Source organism: Lissotriton helveticus, chromosome 6 (assembly GCF_964261635.1).
Source record: "Lissotriton helveticus chromosome 6, aLisHel1.1, whole genome shotgun sequence".
Lineage (NCBI taxonomy): Eukaryota > Metazoa > Chordata > Amphibia > Caudata > Salamandridae > Lissotriton > Lissotriton helveticus.
In genome coordinates, this window is record NC_136067.1 from 1,643,910,790 (window position 1) to 1,643,931,319 (window position 20,530).

The 20,530-nt window shown below is 43.0% G+C and overlaps 1 protein-coding gene across 4 annotated transcripts in view; it reads right to left on the reverse strand.

Annotated features, from left to right (window-relative positions):
• Positions 1 to 20,530, reverse strand: part of CCDC88A (coiled-coil and HOOK domain protein 88A) — an 822,041-nt gene that overhangs the window by 174,072 nt on the left and 627,439 nt on the right. For all 4 annotated transcript variants that reach the window (XM_078649494.1, XM_078649496.1, XM_078649495.1 and 1 more), the window contains exons 21-23: positions 16,717 to 16,860; positions 10,785 to 10,971; positions 4,385 to 4,530 (exon numbers count right to left, since the gene is read on the reverse strand). In XM_078649494.1, coding sequence (XP_078505620.1) covers positions 4,385 to 4,530; positions 10,785 to 10,971; positions 16,717 to 16,860 — 477 coding nt within the window. The remainder of the gene's footprint in view (positions 1 to 4,384; positions 4,531 to 10,784; positions 10,972 to 16,716; positions 16,861 to 20,530) is intronic.

Below are 20,530 nucleotides of genomic sequence, written 5' to 3' on the forward strand. Positions count from 1 at the left end.
GGGAGTCAGGATATTACCCGGACTCTAGCGTTTTTACCGGCTTTACAAAGAATGTGTAAATAAATTATGGTGTGCCATATTTCACTTTGTGTTTGTATAGAAATACTACCTTTTTCATAAAAGCAAGTATCAGGCTGGACAATCTTTTACTGGTGTTTAAGCATGTATTTGTGAGTCTTTTGTAATGCAATTCCTTTTTATTGATCCACAGCAATCACATAAACAGCACTGTGGTCAGAAGAGTAGAACCAGTGTGTGATCTTGTACATTAATACAGAAGGCAAAAGAAAGCATGGGGAAAGAAGAAAACAACAAAGAGATGCAAGAAATGAGAAACGTAAGCGTGACTTCACCTCAGAACAATTCCAAAGGGGTACATATATTCATAACCAAAGTAGTTTAAGAATGGTGGGAAGGGGTGTTGAGGGAGAGGGTGGGGTAATCAGAGGGAATGAAGTCTGCTCGCTTACAGGTGCCGGGCAGGGGTCCCCACATGCAATCAAGCAGGTCCTTCATCTTGGCGCTCCACAGGCTCGGGATCGTCTAGGAAAGGTGCTCACACTTGTGTAGAAGTCTTTGTTCTGTCTTGTAGCCTACAGATAAGTCACAATTTCTTACATTTCTCTGTTATTTTGAGTGGGTCGGTATCTATGGGGAGTGCCAGAATACAAATTTTCACAGCGATGAATGCTGGGGTAAATTTGTCTTCCATCCTTTGTTTACAGTAATTGTTTGTACATATGACCCATAATGCACCTTGCAAGGCAGTAACATGCGGGTAACAAGCCTATGTACACGTGGGATTCATTCAGAGTTGAAAGATTCCGCGTTTCTGGCCAAGGTGGTGATTGGCATGAAGGCTTTGAAGAGAGAAGTGTGATTTTGACACACTGGTGAAAGGTCTGAAACACTGACTGGCAACATCCTGGCATCAACCTGCTTTTCCGCGGAGAAACACCACTGGTTCAGGCTTTCTTTTGTCTCTTTAAGCTCGCTAATTGGCATTTCCCGGCCCCGAAACAACCCGTCACCATCCTCTGTGTCAATCTGTGACTAACATCGTATGCTTGCGCGGGGAAGACAGATGAGCCATCATCTGCGCTCCCCCCACCCACAATGGCGACATACTGTACTCTAATCAGCCATCTTTGCGGGGCAGCCGAGACGCGTCGGGGCGACCTTTCTCGTGCACGTCCAAATAATCCGAACATGGCTTACAGCGTGATGTACTCTTTTAACTGGACATGCACCTGTCTGCCAGGGCAATGTAAAATAGGTACATTATATACAAAAATAACCTGTTCTCTCCCAAAGGCAATGAATGCAGAACATATGGACAGGGAGCAGGGGTGTTTCTAGGCAGGCCTGTATTTTGTAATGCATGGGTGACAGGCCTGGAGGCTCTGGGGTTAGGGAACAATATTACTACCATTTTTATTTAGAATATTTCACATTACATTGAGGCAAACATTTCACACATTAGTGGTCTCTTTCTTGTGCCGCTCGATTAAGAGAAGCAGTTTTTCAGGTAAAGGTGTTGTTTTCACGAGCGCCAACACACACTATTGGGTACTATGTTTTTGTATATATCTAATTTTATAAGAGCTCAAAACTCAATCTAATAAAGATAACTACTTTTTTGAGGTCATATTGGTATTTCACTAAAAACTGAGAAAAGGAGGCCAAGCTATTGTAAAATCTACGGATTAGGAACAGCAACGTGGACAAAAGTGCATAACTCATACAATTAAATGTAAACATTTTGTGTCTGATCCAAAAGCCTCATTTACCTAATGATTTGTTTAAAATCAGACACAGAAGTAAACTAATGGGAAAATAGACAGGAATGTGTGGCAGCGAGCAATCAGCTTCGCCTCGCAATCTTATTTATTTATTTAAAAACGGCGACGCTTTGTTCCTTAAGAGCTCCTTTCATTGTTTAAAACGGAGCTGCCCTCACAACGTATTTACTTTTCTTTATTTCACACTGGCAAACCAATTGATTTGCTTTTCCGAAACTGCTGGGCCAGCAGCTAGTTGTTCTCCAGTACCCAGATCACCCCCCACCACCCTCCCACCCAGCTGTTTACTTGCTCTCCTGTCCCAGCCTTTCATCTCCCCACCCTGAACCACTTCCCTTCCCGCTGTCTCCTGAGCGCCGATCGCTTGATTTACACCCTCAATATAGCTTTAACTCTAATTTACTTTTTTTTTTTTTAAAAGCTCCACTGCAACCAAAACATGTGTAAAAAGACCTAAACAATACCACTACTTCATTGCTGTGTCTCCCCTCTTACTGTCACTTCTTTCATATCGTCACACTGTACCTCCTCTTTACTAGAGGCTCTCAGTTTCTTAGTGGACTCCTCCTTTCACCTCAGCCTTTAACGGTCTTCTAATGGCATTACCCTCCAGTACTTCATGTGCTATATCTCTCCTCGTCATTCTGTCCCTCCTTTCACCAGAGGCTCTCAGTTTCTTAGTGGACTCCTCCTTTCACCTCAGCCTTTAACGGTCTTCTAATGGCACTACCCTCCAGTACTTCATGTGCTATATATCCCCTCGTCATTCTGTCCCTCCTTTCACCAGAGGCTCTCAGTTTCTTAGTGGACTCCTCCTTTCACCCCAGCCTTTAACTGTTTTCTAATGGCACTACCCTCCAGTACTTCATGAGCTATCTCTCCCCTCGTAATTCTGTCCCTCCTTTCACCAGAGGCTCTCGGTTTTTCAGCCTGACCCTCTTTTCATCCCAGCCTTTTAGTCTCTCCATCTCATCCATTCAGTCTCTCTATACGGCTCTCCCACCAGTACTTCATAGGCAGTCTCTTCTCTCTACTTGTCACACTGTCCCTCCTTTAGGCTCACTCTTTTTATTGCCAAATAACTCGTTCTCCGTTGTCGCAAGCTCATACCAATAGCACTATGCAAATATATTTACTCTACCACTCAGCACCACCCCAGCATCACTCAGCACCACCCCAGCATAACTCAGCACCACCCCAGTATCACTCAGCACAACCCCAGTATCACTTAGCACCACCCCAGCATCACCACAGCACCACTCAGCACCACCACAGAATCACTCAGCACCACCACAGCATCACTCAGCGCAACCACCGCATCACTCAGCGCAACCACAGCATCACTCAGCGCAACCACAGCATCACTCAGCGCAACCACAGCATCACTCAGCGCAACCACAGCATCACTCAGCGCAACCACAGCATCACTCAGCGCAACCACAGCATCACTCAGCGCAACCACAGCATCACTCAGCGCAACCACAGCATCACTCAGCGCAACCACAGCATCACTCAGCGCAACCACAGCATCACTCAGCGCAACCACAGCATCACTCAGCGCAACCACAGCATCACTCAGCGCAACCACAGCATCACTCAGCGCAACCACAGCATCACTCAGCGCAACCACAGCATCACTCAGCACCACCACAGCATCCCTGGTTCAAATATGTTCTTTCAATGTTTCAAGCTGTTTTCAAGCTTTCACGCTTTATTACAAATCACAAAAAGATGTTAATATTTCACTTCTGTTCTTGGATTTTCGTCACAATAAAAAAAACTGAACATAATCTTCACAAAAGTTATTTACAAAAGTTTAAGCTATTGCCATTACAAATTAAATAAATTATTTAAGCATTAATTATTTAAAAAAATTAAAAGCCATTGTTATTTGTAATATCAATACATCTAAGTCACGTAAATACAAAACATGTTGCCTTACAAATGCTATAGGTGTCACATTTGCGAAAGTTATAACTATTGGCATTGTAAAAGACAAAGCCATCAATCGAGCTATTTTAAAAAATAACACATAAATAAAAAAAGTTTCATTTATAAGACCAATAGCTCAAACTTTCCTAATGCGAGCCCTATTGCATTTCCAATGCTTGTTGTAGGTGATGCTGATCTTGAGCATCCTCTGATTGCGTACAAGAGTCTGCACACTACTGCTTTTTTTTAGGCAAAATCTCAGATAACATCATGGAGAACAAAACTTATTTTGATGCAAAAAATAGGACAGAATTGCAGAACAAAGGAGTCCTTGTCATATTGAAAAGTATTTAGGTGCTAGAATATTTGTAAACGGATTGAAAATGCTCTTACATTACTAACAAGGACATTATCACATTTTAAAAACAAAAGAATAGAGTAATAAATGTATCACTCAGAGCAGGTTTTACTTAACATTGTTAAATTGTCCAATTTAGAGTCAATCAATGATGATTGTGATAGTCGTACAAATGTTTAAACTAGTTTAAATATTTGTCAAACACATCTGAGGATGAAATGTCTGAGCCAGTATGTTGCATTCATAAAAACTCTTTACAGATTCAAAGTCCTTTTATTGAGAATAAACTTACATATACTGCCTTTGTTCAACATGGAAAATATCTTTACTTTCCATATTCTGTTCCAGTAATGACTTGTTCTGTAGCATTAACGTTTGAATTTGATCAAGCAAATGCCTATTTTCTTCCTCCAAGTTTCCTTTGAGTTGGCTCAGTAACTGTAAAAAGGCATTATGTTAATAACATTAGTGATTCTCAGATATTTAAATCCTAAAATTGACAAACTAGTGAGACATTTTCAATCCTTGGACATGGTGTATATATATATATATATAACACAATTCAACAGTAATAACTTACCTTCGGTGGTGGAAATGCTGAAGCACACGTCTTAGCTTTATCGGCTACACTCTTTTTTGCAGCCTTAACTGTACCATTTCAAAGGTGGTCCAACCATATGAAAAGCAGATGGACCCGCTTACAAGAAAAAACCCACCCAAATTTCAAGGTGACCCTGCCTGGATAGGCTTCCGTGGTGGGATGAAGAATGAGTCCCAAGATAAATGAATCCAAGGATCCACTTCCCTACTTGGAGTACCCAAACACATGGCATAGACTTTTGCAAGTCCTTCTGTGCAGGGGGGCCAAAGAGCCAGGGGTCCTGATCATCCAACACCTTTGAGGAAGCTAGCCAAAGACAAATTGTAGTAGCTGCCTCAACAGATTTTGCAGAGGAAATGGAGAAATAATTTTGCATAACACAACTTAGGAGGCATAAACCAAATACCATAAATGATATAAAAAAATTTCAATACATTAAACTAATAGTAACACACCCCTGAAACAGCACTGATGCAGTTTTTAGCTTGATTATTGCAGAAGGGGTGGTACCTGGTAGGCCGCATTGGACTGCTATGTTCTACATCCATACCACTTACAGTGTGCATACCACAAAGCTCTGCCCCTGGCACCGCTGCACTTTTCTTACTATATGTTCAAACCTTTGGGGATATTTGTTTTCCTAGTTTGGGTCCTAGTCTCATCTTCATGCTAAACCCCAAATCTTTTCCCTTTTACCTACTTTTACATTCTACCTTTAGGTACCTGTCTCAGTATGTCTCATCCAAAAATGATGTACTTTCATTACCCAATGCATTTCCCCTGCCCCCAGCTCTATGCAATTTGAACCCCATAGTCAGGATCCTTGGGGTTCTTTTCAACCCATCCATAAACAAGCATTTACAATGCAACGGTCACGCCTTTGCAAAAGTTAGAGCTATTGGCATTGTAAATGACAAAATTGTTATTTATGTGTTAGCTTAGAAAACAGATAAATACATGGCATTGTCATTTACAATGCCAATAGCTTAATCACTTGCAAATGCGAGACCAATTGCATTCGCACCCCCACACACACAGGCAGTATTACCCTTTTACCTGTGTTTGCACATGTTACTTTTCTCTTGTAACACACTGTTTGCTACCTCTTACAACTTGTTTGCTTTCGATACTTGCACAAGTGCCACCATTGCCTACGTAACGTTTGTTCTTGTGTTTGAGTGTCCTCCACTTATTGCAGTATTCTACCTCTACTTGTACTTTGTACGCTTTTGGAACCTGCACACGTCACTTTTTCCTCCTGTAATGCACCGTTTGCTACCTCTTGTATTTTGTTTGCTGTAACGTTTGCTTTTGTAATTTGTTCACTTGTAATGTTCTCATGAATCAGTTCTGTTCCTATTGTGAAGCGCTCTGACACCATCGGGTAAAGTCCGCGCTATATAAAAACGCATAAATACCACAATCCGATTTTAGCCCGTGGCCATTTGAAGTACTCATCCGCTCCAATGCAAAGTTGAAGCTATGTAAGTGAAAGGGCAGGTCGCCCCACTGAAAACTTTGGAAGATTGATGGCTATTGATAAATGCAGCAAGACAGCCATGTGCACTGTAAAGAATGACAGCAGGCGAGCAGCCCTGCAGCAAAAAGCTTAGAATGCAAAGATAACTCCACCCTAAGCAGGCAGCAACCAGTTTGCCTCACAGCTGTTCTTCTCTCGACCGGCTTACATGAGCCCACCCAACAACACGGACAAGCAAAAACACAAAAAGAGGACACACATGGCAGGGATCGCTCTGGACGGATCGTAGGTCAAGAAGCCATCTTTAAGTGTACCTCACACCATCGATTTTAGGACATTTACTGCAGCAAAACGCTCAAACAAAAATGCAGACGTTTCTTTCTAGTTTGATAAGCAATGTGACTATCAGAAGCGTATTTTAAAACACTAAAAAAATCTGACATGCGTTTGAAGAGCGCAATGTGTAGGGAGTTACAAAAAAAGTATTTTAAAGCGAACTGTTTATTTTTTTCAAATTCAGTAGTTGTAAATTTTCAACCGCGCGAGCAGCATCAAAGCGGAGTTGTTATGATGGCCGCTGCTTCCATATGCAATCGCCAGCATTTTCCGCTCTTCTATGTCTCTGGTCTAGTGGCTGAGCCTTTGTGTTTGCGGAAACCTCTGCTTCTGCCAATAGAGAGAGTGTAACGGCCGGCCCGCGGTACTGGCTGTAGCGACCCCCAGTGGCAGCGCCGCTTGACAGCAGCCCGAGAGAAAGAGGAATGGCACTGAGAGAGCCCGGGCAGTGAGAGGCCCCGGCATTTAGCGCAACCCGTGCCGGCAGTATGGTGAACACCCAGCGCTCCCTTCGCAGCAAAACCGCAACACCGGCCGCAGAGCCCGCTCACTTTATCTCCTCTAGGACTCGCTCCGGCATTGAGGCCGCTGCAGAGCCGGTCAGCCGGGGACAGGGGTTCTGTTGGGCTAGGAGTAGTGGGAAGGGAGGCGCCTGGACGGTGTACGCGTGTGTGTGTGTTCGAGTGTGTCTGTGCATGTGTCTGTGTGCGCGTGTGTCTGTTTAAGGGGGGGTGCGTGTGTGTATGCAGTGTGTGTGTGCCTGTGTATGCGTGTGGCTGTGTATGTGCGCATGCGTGAGTGTGGCTGTGTGTGTGTTTGCGCACGGGAAGGTGAGGCACGAGATGGGCACGGCGCCGTGCGCGCCCACGAGGTGAAATCTGCGCTCGTGCCCAGCTCGTGTCCACATTCCCAAAAACGGGCGACAATAGTTCTTGAGCCAGACAGCAAATGCTTTGCATTTGCTTAGGCTCGACCTAACCAGACAGCAAATGCTTCGCATTTGCTTAGGCTCGACCTAAAAAAGGAATCCTGTATACACAGCACAGCACAATACACATTATTTAACATACACACGTTCAAATGTTTGATCCTTTTCAACAAAGGTAAAATATCCATTAACTCACTAATGTTCAACAGACTTGACTCGTGTTAATTGTGCACCAGTGGGCCTCCCCTAATACATCTGTGTGCTACCGCGCAAGATCATAAAACGTGCAACCAGAGCTCTGTATAGTCAACTTAGGAATCCTACCACTTCACCATACAGTCATCAACCTGGCTGGCTTTCTGCAAAAACAGGGGTATATGGACCTATTTGCAGAGGTTCTTCTGTAGGCCTTTCAGTAACCTTTAACCAAACGTAATAAATCAGGATATTTTGCCAAAATTCTTCAGACTAATAAATGTGGGGACATTTTCAAAAGTTTTAGTGCAGTCTAAAAGATGACAATTTCCTGCAACTTTCCATTCATCGGTTTAGTAGATAACCCATTCAGAAGTAGCTGAGCTAATCAGCAGATGAACAGCTAAGGCAATAAGCTGCAAAGCAGCAGTTCTCTTTTAATATTCTGGTCCATATGTGTACATATGGTGAAGGATATTTCTCTGGTGGAGTCTCCTAGGATTTAGTAAATAGTTTATTTTCAGCTACAGTCAATTTCTCTAATTAGCCCTTAATCTAAAGGAAAAGTGAGTGTCTGTGCAGCTATACACAGGTGTTTGAATTGAGAAGAAGTCTGGTTATAGACAGTGTAAGTGGTACACCAAAGCAAAGACGGGGAAAAGACTTACAATAGTTTGAGGCTAAATACAAATCAAGATTGATGGTCTCATTATGAGTAGGGCTCTCGGTTTTGTGGTATTTATTTCCATCTGTATTTATCCATATTTATGTTTTAGTAAATTAATCTGTATTTATACATATTTATTTTGGGTTTTGTGAAAAAAAATTGTTTGAAATTGGTGTATTTCCACATTTATTTACAGATAAATATGAACTCATGCTTGAAAGCCTGCCAGGTTTCAGTGTTACGAACAACCGAAGTAGATACATCAATGCACCTTATATGAAAATATACAAATATCAGTGTCAACCTTGTGCATATCTACTGCTGTTAAAGCCTCTTTACTAAATTTCCTTTCTTTTTTAACCCCTTACCTATCAATAGACACAGTATTGGCCTGGTAGTCACAGAAGAGAGTATTTAGAATCACCCAAAAGCAACCAAGGAGCATATTATCAAGAACTGCCATAAAATTATCGCCGCTTTAGCGACAGGAAACTGCTGCTAAAACGGCGATAATGGGCTTGATAATATGTCCTTGTGAATTCCCATTGCAGCCCAGGTTCTGGTGGTGAAATTTGATGACAACTTAGTACCTAAGTAGTTCAGTCGCATCAACTACTCCTGTTCCCAGAATTGTAAAGTTGAGCGGGCATCAGAAAATCTGAGGACTGCGATGGAAAGTGGATAAATGTTAATCAATCTACACAGGGAACACAATAGCTATTACAACCAAAGTTACCAAAGGTACATAGTCTTTTCTTCTAAGGGATTCTATTCTATTTTCAATTTTTACATCTTTAAAAGATTCCTAGGAATACCTAATACTTTTGATGGAAGGACCTCAGATGTCTAACCAAAAGAGAACCTTCACAAAAGCAGCTCGTACCAGTAGTCTCCCTAACAGTGTTTCACTCCTGGGATCCATACCACAATGTTTTGTAAATGCATGAAGCAAAGAACAACTGGACACTCTGTATATCTTCTCCGAACGCATTTCTCCCAAGAGTGTGCAATTTTTCATTTTGGTGGAGTCATTTTGGCAACCATCCAGTGAAGGATATTGTCAACAGTGAAATTGTCTGCCAAGTCTTTGAATCCAATTCCCCAGATGACAAAAGACTGGCAATCAACTCGAAAATTGTGAGACCTGTAGAGTTTCTAAACTGCTTTCAACAGGTCCATTGGATTGCCCAAATGCTGGGACCAAAGAGGTAATTTAATAGTACTAAGCCAACATCTGGTAGAACAAGCAACATAAACCTCACCATAAGGCTAACAGACAAAAGAAAATATTAACTTGAAACTTAACCTTAACATGGAAAAGACACCCAACAATCTTTACCCAGGATACTCTTTCTGTAAGTGGAATTGCATGGGCCTGAACATTATGGATTACTGCTCCTATAAACTGAACCCTTCCTTTGCAAAATCATTAAAGACTTTTCCAAATTGATTAAAAACACCCACCCATGCAAAGGAGACATTGTTGCTTTGACAGATGCCACAGTTTTTTCCTTAGACACTTGCATTTATAATTTGGTCTTGAGAACTCCACAGTTAGTGTACCGCCTTCACAAAGAACGTATTCCCGAACCATATTATGAAGGCTTCCTGGCTTATGGGATACATTTTTGTATGAATTGTAATTAGTTTTGGATACAACAAGGTTGCATCTATGCGCCTATTTTGTTTCTATTTAATATAAACAATTCCGACAATTCCACTGAAATGGCCACTAAATTCGCACTGAAATGCAGTTGAACAAATAAAATAACATGAAATTTGTACATCATCAAGTAAAGTAAAATATTTGTTTCCATCACACTTCAGATTTACAACAAAATGTGCTTCATTTGTGCTTTCATAAATCCTGATATAATTTGAAATACTTGTACAGCTATTTTAGTCATTTAAATGTTGCAAACTGATATCCTACGTCCTTTCCTTTCACACGTCCTCTACCTAAGCAAGATTGTATGATAGTTCATTTGACAAAATCTAGTACTTTGATACTTTTATACTTTAAAGCACTCCAGCTCACATATGCTCTCAAGCCTCAATGGGATAGTATCTCGCAAAGGTCAAAGGCTGAACACAGACTCAAAAACTAAAGATAAGTCAGTGATCACCTCTGGGATATAGTGCGGGTTGATTCATACTTGAAGGAATTATTCAAGTAGCCGAAGTTAATTAAATTCTCTTAAACAAACACAAAAAACAGCACTCAAATTGATCTTGACAGGCTTCGATTCATCAGAATATTTTTTGGAGCATTTTTTATTTTGATATTATTTTATTTTTTTGTTAATCCAGAAACGTATTAAATTATTATACTCAAAGCTGCTTGAATGCAGTACACAACACTACAATCTGTGTTTCTTGTTAGATGTATAATCTATTAACAAGTAAAATATTTTTGCAGTTTCTGAATATGTTAAACATAATTTTGAAAACACAATGGTACTCTTAAACACCGAAAATTACTTACCTCACACTGGTTATTTAGTTTTGTGTAGGTGATGTCAAGTTGTTGATACTGCTCCTTTAATTTAGAGAATTCAGCTTCTAATCGTGCTTGGTCTAATTTACCGTTATTGAGTAAACTCTTCACATTTTTATGATCACTTTGTAAACCTTCATTGTCCCTTACAAGTTGACAGTAGGTATGATTCAGTCTGAAAGTAAAAGAAGCAAGGTAGCTAAATAAAGAACTTGACAGTAGTATCCATTACACTTATCTATTTAACTGTGTATTTATTCATTAGTTAGGTACACTGGTGAACTGTGAAGTGGAGAGGCTCAATACATGTTCTGAATAACAAGGGAAATGTGCCCATATTCCTCTAGAATGGTTTGGTAGGGTTCTACCTCAAGTCATTTTTTATTACAAAAAAGGAGAAAACTGATTATTTTACAGCACACTATTGATATAAATGGACTAGAAGTCCTGGGGATTAGAGTGAAACATTTCAAACTTCTTGCAGAATGACTTGCAAACCATAGCCTCCAGAGAGGCACTGGAGCTTGTTCAGAAAACTTTGAAAACCTGGTGGCATAGTAGTGTACGTATCAGAACAAAAATCCTAATAATGGTTGAAAGGCTATATCTATCACAGGCAGGCCCATAAGTTTCAAAATGTGTATATCATATCAAATCAACAAATACAGTCTTATACAGTGCTTAGGACTTGAATAGGCAACTAAGCACTGGATTAAGCAGAGATTGATTTCCCCATGTGAATGCATCTTTAGACCCTTCTATGAGGTAAATAGTTGTGTTTCTGCCATTAGGGCACAGGGAGAGAGTTCCATAAGGCACTGGCATTGACCGAAACGATTTACTGTCCATCTTTTTCATAAAGCTTTGAGGTGGAAACCATAGACGTTACTCAGCAGACCTCAATGTTTTCAGAAGGTGACAGAGTGAGAAGCATGCTTCAAATTATTCCTGATCATTGCCAACTACTAGGTACTTTAACACACTTACTGGTGGGAAAGATCTGTATAATCCTTTTAGAAATTGCTTAATCGACCTGCTTAACCAGAGAGATTGACTCATTGAAGTTCTTTTATAACGAGATATTGCTGCTAAGTGTACTTTAATGGAGGAGTGGGCTAGGCCCTACTGTGCCAGATGTAATAGATAAGGTAAGATTTGCTCCGGTGAGGAGGAGAAAAGCCGAATGCTTTGATCTGCACACCAAACACAAAAGCGCTTCTATTTCAGGGAATACGTTTTGGTCGTTCTATCTGCCCTTGCTCTGGCAAGAATGTCCCTACAGTCTTGTGGAATATTCAGATTGTGGAACTCTCGGAACTCAGGAGCCCGGTAGCTAACCTGAGAGACTTCAGATCCGGATGTTGTTCATTGTGAGCAGAGATGGATAGTGCCGCAGGTGGATCGGCGGCTCCAGGGATAGACGGCGGAGCTCTGAACTAATGTTGCCTCAGCCAAGTTGGGGCTATTAAAATTAGAGTACAAGGCTCCACCGAAATTTTCCTGAGGACTCTAGGAAGCCTCGGGAATGGCGGAAAGGCGTACGCAAAGACGCTTGCGCCATGCGATGGAAAATGCATTCCCTAGAGACCCTGACTGGGGATGCCAACCTGCGAAGTGTGGGCATTTGGCGTTCATTCTCGTCGCAAATAGATCGATTTGCGGCGTGTCCCATCTGGAGAAGATCTGGTCGATAATTTGTTGATCTAGCTCCTACTTGTGTGACGTTGTTTTCTGCATGCTCAACGCGTCGGCGAGTACATTGTCCGCGCCTGGGACATATTCCGCCTTTAGGGTTACATTGTGGAGTATGAGCCAATTCCAGATTTTTTTGCGACTCGCGAGAGAGTGTCAGCGAGTGTGTCCCTCCCTGTTTGTTGAGGTAGTGCATAGTCGTGGAGTTGTCTGTCCGGACGAGCACCAGGGAATATTTGATTCTTGGCAGGAAAACATGAAGGGCCAGGAAGACCGCCCGCAATTCGAGCAGATTGATATGTAGTTTCTTCTCCATAGGAGACCACTACCCGCTTATCTGTAGCTCTTGCACTTTTATGTGGCCTTCGAATGACCCTGTGCATTGGACCCACTGCTTTGAGAGCGCCTCCTGTAGATTCCTCATTCGTAGTCGACAGTGAGGAATCAGGAGGATACACGCTGACATCATCCCCAGGAGGGATTTGAAGAGGCGGACTGTCAAGACTTTCTTCGAGGCTACTATAGCAGCTAGTGCAAGGGGCTTGTTCATCCTCTCTCTGGATGGGAAAGCTTTTGCCGACCGTGTGTCCAGGGTTGCACCTAGGAAACTGATGCACTGAGAAGGTTGTAGGACCGATTTTTCCAGATTGAGAGTGAGACCCAAGCAATCGAAAAGCTTTAAACAGGCGTTGGAAGACCTGGACGCGTCTTTTAAGGATGAAGCATTGACCAGCCAGTCATTTAGATACGGAAAGACTTGGTGATGGCACTGTCTGAGATATGCCGCCACCGTGGTACGACATTTCCTGAATATGCGCGGTGCAGACTTGAGCCCGAAGGGCAAAACGCAAAACTGCAAGTGTCTGCCCGCTACTGCAAATCTCATGTACCTTTTTGTGATTCCTGTGAATTGGGATATGGAAGTAAGCGTCCTGTATGTCTACGGACACCCTAAAATCCTGCTCTTACAGTAGTCGCAAGACCTCCTGGATCGTTACCATGCGAAACGACTGCTTCTTAGGAATTTGTTGAGGGCCCTGAGGTCCAAGATTGGTCTCCACTTCTTGTCTTTTTTCTGGATCAAAAGAAGCGGGAAGAAAACCCTTTTCCCTTCCGAGATGGAGGTACTCTCCCTAGTGCTAATATCTGCAGCATAATCGAGGTCTGTCATAGAAGGAGCCGTAGATTTTTGTCATTTCCGCTGTCCTTTACCTTGAAAGGACGACCTCCCAAAAGAAGATTGCTTGTTTTGCTGTTGTTGGCGCTGTTGGTATTGAGGTCTACTCTGGCCTGAAGAGCAGGAAGACTTGTATTGATAATTTCCTCTGTAGGAAGACTGTCCTCTTCCTCTATTTCTACTAAAGGACTGGTTCTTATACTGAAGAGTGCCCAAAGCTCTCGCAGTGTCTGCTTCGTCAATTGTTTGTGCCAAATAGTAACTGGCTATCATATGGCATGTCCAAAATCTTTGTTTGTACCTCAGGACTGAAAGAGGTTGCCTTTAGCCATCCTTGGAGCCGCAAGACTGCTGCTCCAGCCAACTGGCGGAACCCTGTCATAGCGATATCCATCGCGCAGTCTATGGTTTCTGACGCCAATGCTTCACCATCTAGCAGAATCCTTTTTACTTCCTCGTTGGATGAATTTGGCAATTCCGACAGGTATGGGGCTATGTGTGCCCACAATTGTACATGATAGCGTCCCAAGAGCGCTAGAGCGTTCACGGCCTTTACCGTCATTGCCGACATTGAGGAAAACCTGTTCCCAATGTTGTCCACTCTTTTTCCTTATTATCAGGAGGAAGCGACAAAGGGGCCGAAGGATTCCTGGAGTTCTTCTGGGCCGCCTGTGTCACTACGGATCCGGCTTAGGATGTCCTGTTAAACACGCCGGTGCTGTATTTGGCGCCCTATACTTCTTATCCAACTGAGGGATCACTGGTGATACAGAGGAGGGGTTCTGCATGACCCTTACCCCTTCTGACTATAGGTAATTGATAATCGTTATTGACCTTACTGCCTTCTTGAGAGGTTCTTTGAAGTCATACAAGAAGCAGGCCTGTTCTTGAGAGGTCATTGAGATCTTAAAACGTTGAGCAGCCCTCTCTACCACATTATAAGAAATTCCAGAATTGGCGGATTTTCCCTCGTAGATCGCCGTCATAGACTAGGCCGTCGTAGATGAGGCCGTCGTAGACGAGGCCATCATAGACGAGGCCATCATAGACGAGGCCATCATAGACGAGGCCATCGTAGACGAGGCCATCGTAGACGAGGCCATCGTAGACGAGGCCATTCTATACTAGGCCCTTGTCGACGCCGTAGACAGGCCGTCATAGACGAGCGGTCATAGACAAGGCCGTCGATGACTATGCCGTCGTAGACGAGCCATCGAAGATGAGCCTTCATAGATGAGGCCATCGTAGACGAGGCCCTCGTCGATGCCGTAGACCGGCCGTCGTAGACGAGCAGTCATAGACGAGCAGTCATAGACGAGCAGTCATAGACCAGCAGACATAGACCAGCAGACATAGACCAGCAGACATAGACGAGGCTCTCCTCGTCGACGCTCTCGTCATCGTCGACGCTCTCGTCATCGTCGACGCTCTCGTCGTCGTCGACGCTCTCGTCAAAGCTCTCGTCGACGAGAGCGTCGTCGGCGACGAGAGCGTCGTCGACGAGCCGTCGTAGACGAGGCCATCGTAGACGAGGCCATCGTAGACGAGGCCATCGTAGATGAGGCCATCGTAGACGGGGCCATCGTAGATGAGGCCATCGTAGACGAGGCCATCGTAGATGAGGCCATCGTCGATGCCGTAGACAGGCCGTCGTAGACGAGTAGTCATAGATAAGGCCGTCGTCGACAAAGTCGTGGTAGACGAGCCGTCGTAGATGAGCCATCGTAGATGAGGCCATCGTAGACGAGGCCATCATAGACGAAGAGGCTGCAATAGGCAATGATGATGTTTTTTTTTCCCGTCGACGATCCTGTTGACGATGTTGGCTTCTTAGTCTTTACCTCAGGAGGTATAGAAGACGCCCTTTCTGAGGGGTCCCATGATCAGAGGAGGTGATTTTGACGGCTCAGAAGTCGTCTTTTTTATATGATTTTTCTCCAAAAGCAAGTCCTTTACTCTCCTTTTCCACAGAGTGAGGAGATTTTGAAGGACTGCGCCCAGAAGACCCATGAGTGGTCTTTTTGAGGGCCTTCTCAGGACGTCCCCCTGAGGAATCAGTCTGAGGAGATTCTCTTCTCTTTTGAGGTCTCCTAGACGTTGAGGGCAACGCCTCATCACAGTAACTGGAGAAAATAAAAAACCTCCTTTCTGGTCTTAACCATATTAAAAGTCGCCCTTCACGACCTCTCAAAAAATGTACTTGAGAATGTGCGACATACCTTGCAGTCTTTGGCCTGCGGTATAGACAGAAAATGCGGTCAGTGTGAGAAACAGAGCAGAGCAACTTCTTGGAACAAGAAGCACAGGCTCTAAAATAAAATTCTTTCTTCTCCTTACCAGACATTCTTTAAAGAATGTATTTGAAGATAATCCATCGTAGAAAAGCAAAGTATTTAATGAAGTGAAAATAAACACAGAATCTGAGCAGAGCTCAGCGGAGACTCCCTTAGCACAACGTGCGGTAGAAAATCTGAGGGACTGAGGCTCCTGCCAGGAAGGTTCTAGAGGGAGGTGATAGCTGATTGGCTCTTGTTTAGAGATTGGTCCTTTTTAGAAAAGGACATGGTCATGTTACTAAGGTGAGGCCTTTAGGCCTACTATTCTCTATGTATGTCTATAGGACATTACTTTTCTATGTACCAGAGACTCCCGTCTCGACGACGGGGAATGATTCAGGCATGTGAATCTATGAAAGACACCCATAATACTGGATACTTACTCTTTTCTGCTGATCACAGATTTTAGAAATACATATCAAAGTGAAAAGTCAGTTCTTGTTCTTTCGGTTTAAATATCAGCTGTAATTATGCTCTGTGACCCGTTTCACCTTGGCTGCTGCTAGGAGGCTTTCGGTTGTCACAACTCAAATGTAATAACTTATTACAGTTATACAGCTATGGCATTTCGTTATTACAGTTGGCAAGCGACATCACACGCCAACTCTAATAAGAAAATCATAAAAAAATAAAGGCAGGGTTTACACTGGTATTGTGGGCTCCCATTTACTATAAAAAAAGAATAACTTAATACCAAATCACAGCTTTCTAATACCTCTCATTTTCATCGCAAAGTCTTTGGTAATCTGTTGAAACTGTTTCATGCTTTTTGTTCTCAAGCAGGATTTTTTCCTGTTCTGTTTTCAGCAACTTTTCCAGTTCTTCTAACTGCACCTTTTGTTTTAGCAACTGATTGTACCTGGGTAACGAAAATAAAATGGATGATGTTTTTAAATTGTGGTAGTTCATGACAAATGTATATCTGCACAATACTCATAATACTTAACACTTGTATCAACTTTAAAATGTACATCCTATCATTAAGTGACATCATCAATGTTGCTACAATGTGTACTTGCAATGATGTCTTGCCTCTGCTAAGAACCATTAGGGACTTAATTACAAACAACACTTTGTGGTATAATCAGTAGTACTACAAAATAACTACTCACATAATAATAGATTTATTTAACACACCTACTTGCAGAGACCTTCACCTGCCCACTATCCTAACTTTTCTATGCAGTGTTGTCTGCCACGGTTGCAAAGGTCTCCGCACATATAGGTAGCAGTAAATGCGGGAAGAATTTGGGGGATGTCAGGAAAATGGGGAATACTTACTACTAAATAGGACCGCATTAGGGAGGGGTAATAATAGGCTTGGGGTGCGGAGGGGTTTAGGGAGGGGCATGCAAATACAACCCCCATTCCCCCATAAAGGAGTAAGATACTGCAACCAAAAAGGACTCAAAATAGTTAATAAGATATACTCCAGTGCAGCCTTGGAGTAAATCCAGCACAGTCACTCGTAGATACTGCAACAAAAATATGTGTAGGATCATGATATGCATATAAATAGCAGTAAATAAGTAAATTAATTAAAGATCTACTTAAAAGGAAAAAAACGGACTGCATCCAGGTAATAATAGGATCCCAAATCAGTTGAACAGACATTGTTCTTGTTTCTTTTGAAAAATAGACATTTCCAATAATTTCAGGGGAAGGGAATAATATAATACCAAAAAGTTTGCTTTATTCCCTAAAACTTGACTTCAGATTTGTTGAATTTTACTAAATATAGCAAAAACATGAATCATGTCTGCTTCTAGATACTTCAGAGTCTATTCGGAGTACAGGACGGACTCTTCAAGCAATATGCTGAGTTATGGCCTCTTGCATTGAACACACCGATGTGGCCCGTTATTGGTTTGGGAGGAAGGGCCCAGAGACTGGCTGTATGTCACAGTTTGAGTTTAAACAGCTATGAATTATGCAATTAAGTGGGAACCAAGAGAATAAAAAGTACCATACTAAATATTGTGACACCACAATTCCCACATTGCCTGTGACTATATAAACACAAGGTCATTACTACTATAGTCCACACCCACTTGAAAAAGACGAGATGTTGAAACGCGTCATGGGGCTCTACTGGAGAAAACTGCTGTTGGAATAAATGGACTTACCAAATTGTCTATGGGAGTGCAGTGGGTCTCTCCTTTGATGAAAAACATCGATTGGGTTGTGGTCTTTTACCACCCATCTGCACCGGCAGTCAGTGCGCAATGTTTGCAGACCACTTTGATGAACATAATTAAATCATCACTGCGCCCAGTGTTGGGCAAACATCGTAAAGAAGTCGGTGAGGAGAAACTAATCTCCAGAGTGAGCACTGGACTAGCCTAGCGTGACTTCGTCGATATGAGACGGACTCTTCAAGCAATATGGATATTTCTGATCCCTTGCACTGAACAACAGCGACTTCATAGATTGAAAAAGGCCGTAATTTGCCGAAACGCATCTCTAAATAAATAAATAGATTGGCCTGATCCTCCAGTGCGGGTCTCTTTTGAAAGGTGAGAAGCAAAAGACGGGGGAGGTGGGGGGGACACGGGAGGGAGGGAGGTCATCAGGTACAGATATATGGGGTCTCTATGTCTACTACTTTTTCTATTCTTCCCTTTCTTTGCTTTCTGTCTTCTCTATGCAACTACCGCTCAAAACTAGAAGGAACACACACACTGCTGCCTACCAACAGGGTCAGTCTAGGCCGCCAAAAGGTGGAAGGCGAACTATGGCAAACAAAGAGGCTAAGCAACACACCGACAAGAAGGTATATCAATAGCATACACTACGCAACAGGGAAGACCTACAACACTCAGAATGACACATAAACGGCAGAACAACCTCGCAGCCAACCTAAAAGTAGTCTCTTTCAACGTTAAAGGCCTATACCATCCAGTAAAGCGAAGGAAAGTCCTAGAGTACCTGGCCAAGGTAAAATCAGATGTGTGTGTCCTCCAAGAGACCAAACTCTCCGCAGAAGATATAGGACGCCTCAGAGCTAACTGGATAGAGCAGACAATAGGCTCCCCGGCATGCAACAAAAAAAGAGGGGTCATAACACTAATAAACAAGAAGGCCAAACTAGTTCTAAACGATTCATACGCAGATGAGGAAGGGAGAGTCCTTATAGCAAGCCTGACCAGAGGGGAGGAAACACTACATATCGCCAACATCTATGGGCCAAACACAGACGACAAAGACTTCTGGGCAAAAGTAGAGGAGAAACCGAGCGCACTCCCAGAGGACGACCTTCTAATAGTGGCGGGCGACCTAAACCAAGTACTAGACCAGGCAACAGACAGACACCCACAAAGACCTAGCCATGACACACAGGGGGGGAATATTCTCAAGAACATGTGCACCAGGCTCAAGCTAAAAGATCCATGGAGACTCCAAAACCCAGACGGAAGGGACTACACCTTCTACTTGCACCCTCACAACTCATACAGCAGGATTGACTACATTCTATTCTTGGAAACGCACACCCACCTTATAGATCAGACAGAAATCGCACCAAGATCAATCTCAGACCACTCACACATCAGCCTCACGCTTTCAGGCAGACACAACGAGAAGATCGCGTGCAGATGGAGATTCAACGACGACCTCCTCAGGAACAAAGAAACCACAGCCGAAATAGAAGACTCCATAAAGGAGTACCTAGACCTAAACAACAAACCAGAAACGGACAGGGGCACCCTTTGGGATGCCCTGAAAGCCACCGTCAGGGGGAAAAACTCTCCGTCACTGGGCGGAACAACAGAGAGAGAAACAAGAAAGTCTCAGAACTAGAAAAAGAGATAAAAGACTTAGAGTTAGGACACATAGCCAACCTAAGGGACAGAAATACGCTCATAACACTAACGAAAAAGAAATATGAGCTAAACAAGATCCTTAGCGAGAGAGCAGGAACATGGCTGAACAAATATAAAGCCATCAACCTCTGTACGGCAAACAAAGCAGGGAAGGCACTCGCCTCCTATCTAAAAAGTAAACAAAGGCAACACGGAGTAGCAGCTGTGACAGACTCCCACGACAAATCACAAACCACGAATAAAGAAATCCTCAGGGTTTTCAAAGAGTTCTATGAGCAGCTATACAAGGAAGACAAGACCCTAAACAAGGACGGTGGATCAGCCCTCTTAGACAAACTATCAATGCCTACACTCACAGACACACAAAGAGAGACATTAGAATTAGGAATCACAGGAGACAAGATAGAAAAGGCAGTAACAAACCTCAAGGAGAACAAAGCACCAGGCCCGGACGGTTACACAGCGAGATTTTACAAACAATTCCTACACATAGTCAAACCCACAATGGTTGAGGTCTTCACAAGCTGCATCCAGAAAGAAGCATGACACCAACCATGGCAGAAGCCAACATCATAGTGATTCCAAAAGAAGGAAAAGACCCACAATACCCCAAGAACTACAGGCCAATCTCCCTAATAAACGTGGACTGCAAGATCTACGCGAAGATCTTAGCGACCAGACTTAATACTTTCCTGCCAAAGCTCATAC